We start from the raw sequence: 5,645 nt of genomic DNA on the forward strand, positions 1-5,645 counted from the left end.
AACCTACCACTAGAAGGTTTTCATTGTGAGGTGGCTTCCTGTGAGCCACCAAACAATTATATAATATCTTGATTACAGAAGTTCAACATGTGGCCATCATCATCTTTTTTTTTTTTTTTTTTTTTTTTTTTTTTTTTTTTTTTGTAACTTTGGTGATTAGTTCCTTTTCCAAACCTTCCACCAGAAGGTTGTCATGGTGAGGTGGCTTCCTCTAAGCCACCAAACGATTATACAATATCTTGATCAATGAACTCTTCATCCAACAGTGATAGAGCAGTCAATCAACGAATCCTCGGTCCTCCATCGAACGGTGATCAAATTCATGGTCAAAAAGTTTTCTTTCATTGGTGACGTTGACAAAGTTGACAAGTCTTCCTTAAATTATGCGGTAAGTATGTTGCATCAACAACCTTCATATGAGTGTTGTCATTGTCAGCTTTTATTTTTGCGTTTCTTAAAGATAAATTATTTGCGTGCATTAGCATGAGAAATGTCTCCATCTTACGACGAATCATGCATAAAATGCAGTCGGTAATTTACAACATATAGCATCAGTCTTTCTTTTTATTTCCACACTTTCCATAATTACTTTCAAGTCTTTGAAACAATTTATATAAAACAAGTTTATCATTATGATAGTATTACATATGTATTGACATGTGATAGATAAACATAGTGATAATAAATTATTAAAATGAGATATTATGTGACAGTAAATTCATTTAATATTTATGTTATTCTCCTTATCTTTGGGTTAGCCAACGGTTAGTGAAGAAATGATTTATGGTAAGGGTTCCATTTCCTTCAAAGTAACTTAAAATATCTTTGAATAAGTTTGATAATTCGTCTGATGTGTGAGATATTTCTTCACATTATCATGATATTAAGTAGATCATAAGGGCAATACAAAACATTTTACTTTGAATAATATTTAAATTACCTATCAGCAAGAGTTGAAAAAAAACCTGGAAATACAAAAAAAAAAAAAAAAAAAAAAGGGATTCATACATCCATCAATCCTTCACAATATAAACTTCAATCTTGCTACTGCAAATCATCAAATCACATTATTTCTACAGCTTAATAATTAATACATCCCATGCACATCATGACATCAAACCGAAGTACTTCAAAGTCAAAGGCATTGGTAAAGCTGAAGAGGAAGGCGTGGAGCAAGCAAAACCTCCAGTGGATTTGCTTTAGGCAGCGCAAGCCCCAATGCTTCCTTCATATCCACCGCCCCATCACCAACTCTGCTCATATTAAATCCCTGAATCAAACGAGCCAGAACCAATTGCACAACATGCAACCCTAGTGTCATACCAGGGCACGACCTTCTACCTGCACTAAATGGAATATACTCGAAATTACTTTGACCTTTGAAATCCACGTCAGCATGAGTGGTCATGAACCTCTCAGGTTGAAACTCACAAGGGTTGGCCCACATGCGTGGGTCCCGCTGCAACTTCCAAATGTTGACTAATAAACGAGTTCCTTTGGGGACGAAGTAGCCACCGAGATGACAGTCCTCCGTGGCCTCACGGAGGCCTGTGATTGGGCCAGGTGGGTATAGGCGTATGGTCTCTTTAAGAATGGCTTGGAGGTATTTGAGGTTTGTGAGGTCTGATTCTTGAACCCATCGGTCTCTTCCTACGTGGATGTCCAACTCTTCCTGGGCAGATTTGAGGACTTTTTGGTTGTTGAGGAGTAAGGAGATTGCCCATGTTAGTGTCACAGATGTGCTTTCCGTGCCAGTTATCATTAGCATCTGAGAAAGGAAGGAAAATAGAAAACAAATTAATCCAAGTTTTCCAATCCCAACTTATATGATATAACTGATGCTTATTTATTTGTAACAAAAATTGGCATGTTATGTGTCACGTCAATTGGTAAAACAAATTACATAACAATTCGTTTATGTAGTACTATACTTAGCACATGTCACTTAGTATTACATTGTTTATGATCACTGTCAAGTGTAACCTCAGAGTGCATACTAATTAAGTATAATTCTACAAGTTCATACAACCGTAGTAATAACAAAGTTTATATTGTCTTGGGTGCACCATTTTGTATATACAGTTAGGTATTAAAATATGAACATGTGTTATATTCTAGTGGACTCAATAATGCTACGTAAAACATATGGTTTGTGCCATATACATAATTATATATTACACCAAACAAACTTACCAGTGCTGTTGCTTTGATGACATTATCACGGCTATGGCCATAAATTTCATCCTCCTCAAAGTTGGATATCATAACATCCATCAAGTCACTCTCAACCCTATTATTCTTGCTTTCCAATCTCCTTCGTCGATGTTCTTCGAGCCATTTCCCAAGTACGTAGTCTAGTTCCTTAAAACATTTCTTCATGGAACTCACATGACCAAACAAACCGTCCAACCACTCAAAACATGGCATAGCATCTGACCAGACAAAAACACCAAAGAGATACAAAGTTTCTTTTATTGCCTTTTCAAAACGCCAAACGTCCCCGTGTTTCTCATTATACTGGCCAGCCGTCAATCTCTTCCCAGCGATCAACTTCATGTTTATATTAAACGTCAAGTGCTCTAATAACTCACTCATATGCACTGATGACGACGATGACGCGGAACTTGGATCCACATTATCTTTTTTGCAAACTAGTGAGTGCAAAGTTTTGATGAAGGAGTCAACTTCTGAGGCTCTGACGTGGCTCAAGGTTTTAACTCTTCGGCTCGAGAGAAGCTCCATGGTGGCCATTTTACGAACGTTCCGCCAGTAGTCTCCGTACGGAGCAAGGGCGAAGATGGCGTTGTCATAGCCCAAGTATCTGCCGCCGGCTGTATTCGGCCGGGTGGCGAAAACTCTGTCATTTTTTGTGAACAATTCCTGGACTTGTTCCCAAGCGCTGAGAACAAGCAGTTCGTGCTGGCCAAGCTTGAGGGAGTACATGGGTCCGACTTGATCAGCCATGGCTCCGAGGATAAGTGCAATTGGGTTTTCGGCACGTAGCAGAGGGAGGTGACCTACGAAGGGCCACGCTCCGGAGGGTTGAGGGACTTTGGGCATCATGGTCTTTTTGTGGGTTGTGTTCTTCTTAGTGTTTGCTATTATGACTCTCAAGGCACCATAGAGAATTAGAGAAGCTAAAATTGCATGAAAGATTTGGAATGGAGAAATTGTTGAATCCATGGTGGTGACTGGTGAGAGAGAGTTAAGTGATAGTAAGATTGTGTGGAGGATGTATAGACTAGTAGATATTGGGATGTGTTGTAGGAAAAGAGGCGTGTGCAGTTCCACAAAGGAACTGAGTTTCACTTAAATAGCATTTAAAATCCACGCACGTGTTCCATGAAGGACGAATATTCATTGTACTCTTGTTGAGCCTTTAAAACCAGGCGGGTCTAGTTTATATGCGCATAAAATATTCATTATACATGTGTTTTTAGTAAAATTCGAAAGAAAAAAGTACAGGGTGGACCCATTTTTTAGGGACTCTATTGCCGTCCATACGTTTGAAGTGTCACACTACATGTGGAAAACACATGCATTTTTTGAAGTGTCACACTACATGTGGAAAAGAGGCAAGAGACAGAAACTTGATGGCCATGGCTCACAAGTAGCGGCCTTTTCTCCTCAAAAGCCACATTTTTTTGTTACTCTTTCTTTCGGTACCATGTTTTGCATGCCTAATGATGAGTGGATATTATACTATATATTTTATCTTATTTTTAGTTATAATTTAGTGGGTTTTTTTGCGAGATTTTTGATACTTTGATTTATATTCTTAATGTAGGACATTCAACTTCTTCTGGAGCAAAATATGATGAAACGGACGAATTTTAGAGTGATTCAAATTGGAGGACATTCATGTGTCTTTGAAGTTGTTTGTGTGAAAGTTTCATAATTTTCTACCGAACAGTTTATTTATGGCGATGGAATAAAAGGTCAGCGTGCAGTGTTGTCACATTGACATTTTGGGCTTATTTGGGCTTGTTGGTGTCTAAGATGATGTCTTTTGGGTTCGAGGCAATCTGCAATTATGTTTGGGACATCTCAAGCTTTAATTCTAGAGAGTTTTAACGAAACACTCCGGGTAGTATTCACTTTTAACGAAAAACCACATATTTACTTTTTCATGGTACTATTCACTACACCTTTATTTGTTCTTTTTCATTAAAACTAAAGTTTTTTTTTTATTTTTTATTTTTACTTTTCGTTAGTTTTCCTTTAATTCTAGTCATTTGGGCCTACTTTGGAGCCCTAGAAGTCCAAAAAGTGGTTGATTTGTGGTTGGGCAGATTTCCATATTTGATTAGGATTATGTTTCCTAGTTTCTCTTAAGTTATTATGTTTCCTAGTTTTATTCTAAGACCTTTTCTAGGTAAGGTTTTATTTTGTAGTAGTCTAAATAAGGTTATTTAGCCATTAGAAAGAGAGGGGAAAAAGAGGAGTAGAATACACTACTTTGGAGCTTTTGACAATTCAAGTTTATTTACAAACTGTTTTTTATCCTTGTTTTTAATAATATTTTGTTTATGATTGTTAGTAACTAATCTCTTTTGCAGGGTGAGGCCATAAACCTTAGCAAGAATATGTAGTTTCTTTTCAATTTACTTGTGATATTATGCATGCAGATTTGAATTATTAATCACCGGTTTAAACTATCTAATTGTCTTAATGCTTAGCTACCATTAGGATCTTTAGAAAAGTAATTTGATGCAATTTTGGTTGGAGGTCGGTCCCTGAAATTGACGAAGGCTTCTTGTGGTTAATATGTGGAAGTTCACTTAGGATGAATACCACTTCCTAAGGGTTGCATGGTTTTTCAAAAGGTTTCACAAAACTTAATGAGTCATGCATTTTTTAGATTTGATTTGAATACCACAAATAGATTGCATGTTTGATATATGCTCAATGTTGGGGTTCCAAGTAGGCATATATTAGAAAAACTTAACCTTCAAATATGCATGTGTAATTCATAGGTAAGTGGAAGAACTACATAGGATTGTTAATATAATACCCTGAAAAATTTAAAATATATGATTATGTAGAAATTTTTTTATCGAAACGTGGAATGACAAAATTGCCCTAGGTGGCTAAACGTAATTTTTTGAGGACAAATTTTATCCTCATATATTTTTCATGTTTCTTGGCCTTTTTTAATAGAGTCCAGTCTCACAAATGCGTAGGCGCAAACCGTTCGTGAAACGGAGTTATAATGAAGAAGTTATTGATGATCGAAGTCGAGGGCAAAATAGATATTTTACCCATTAATTTGGAAGGCTCCAGAAAATGTAGAGCAATGAGAGTGCCATGTGTGTGGCTGAGATAAAGAAGGAAGGAAAGAAAGGAGAGATAGGGGGATGGGGACTGCCCAATTAGGGAAGGAGAAAATGAGGGGACGGGAGAGAGAAGTGTAAACACGGAAATTCTTGAAACAAACGAGACAAGAACATGTGTACAAAATAATATTTGTATTAATGATTTAGGGGTTACAATCTCTCTCAAATTTGATCCTTTGATTCGATCTCCGTAAGGTGTTGATTTGTGGATTGTGATGTTGATCCAAGGGTTGTCGAGGCTTGATCTTCGATGAACGGTTGGAAGTTTCTTCAAAGGCCTTTTGGGGCTTAATCTTGAAGGTTGAGGGA

The 5,645-nt window shown here is 37.1% G+C and overlaps 1 protein-coding gene across 1 annotated transcript; it reads right to left on the reverse strand.

Moving 5' to 3' along the window:
- Positions 1-1,020: 1,020 nt before the first annotated feature.
- LOC126585634 (dimethylnonatriene synthase-like) lies at positions 1,021-3,293 on the reverse strand. Its single transcript, XM_050250101.1, has 2 exons — positions 2,194-3,293; positions 1,021-1,768 (listed from the first exon to the last, which is right to left on the reverse strand). Exons 1-2 carry the CDS (start codon positions 3,181-3,183, stop codon positions 1,136-1,138), a joined length of 1,623 nt encoding a protein of 540 aa, XP_050106058.1. The 5' UTR covers positions 3,184-3,293; the 3' UTR covers positions 1,021-1,135.
- Positions 3,294-5,645: the final 2,352 nt, after the last annotated feature.

The sequence above is a fragment of the Malus sylvestris genome, chromosome 10 (assembly GCF_916048215.2).
Source record: "Malus sylvestris chromosome 10, drMalSylv7.2, whole genome shotgun sequence".
Lineage (NCBI taxonomy): Eukaryota > Viridiplantae > Streptophyta > Magnoliopsida > Rosales > Rosaceae > Malus > Malus sylvestris.

Coding starts and splice junctions, on each gene's coding strand:
- LOC126585634 (XM_050250101.1), bottom strand. CDS start 3,183: ATGGATTCAACAATTTCTCCATTCCAAATCTTTCATGCAATTTTAGCT. Junction 1,769..2,193: donor TCATCAAAGCAACAGCACTG/GTAAGTTTGTTT, acceptor TTCCTTTCTCAG/ATGCTAATGATAACTGGCAC.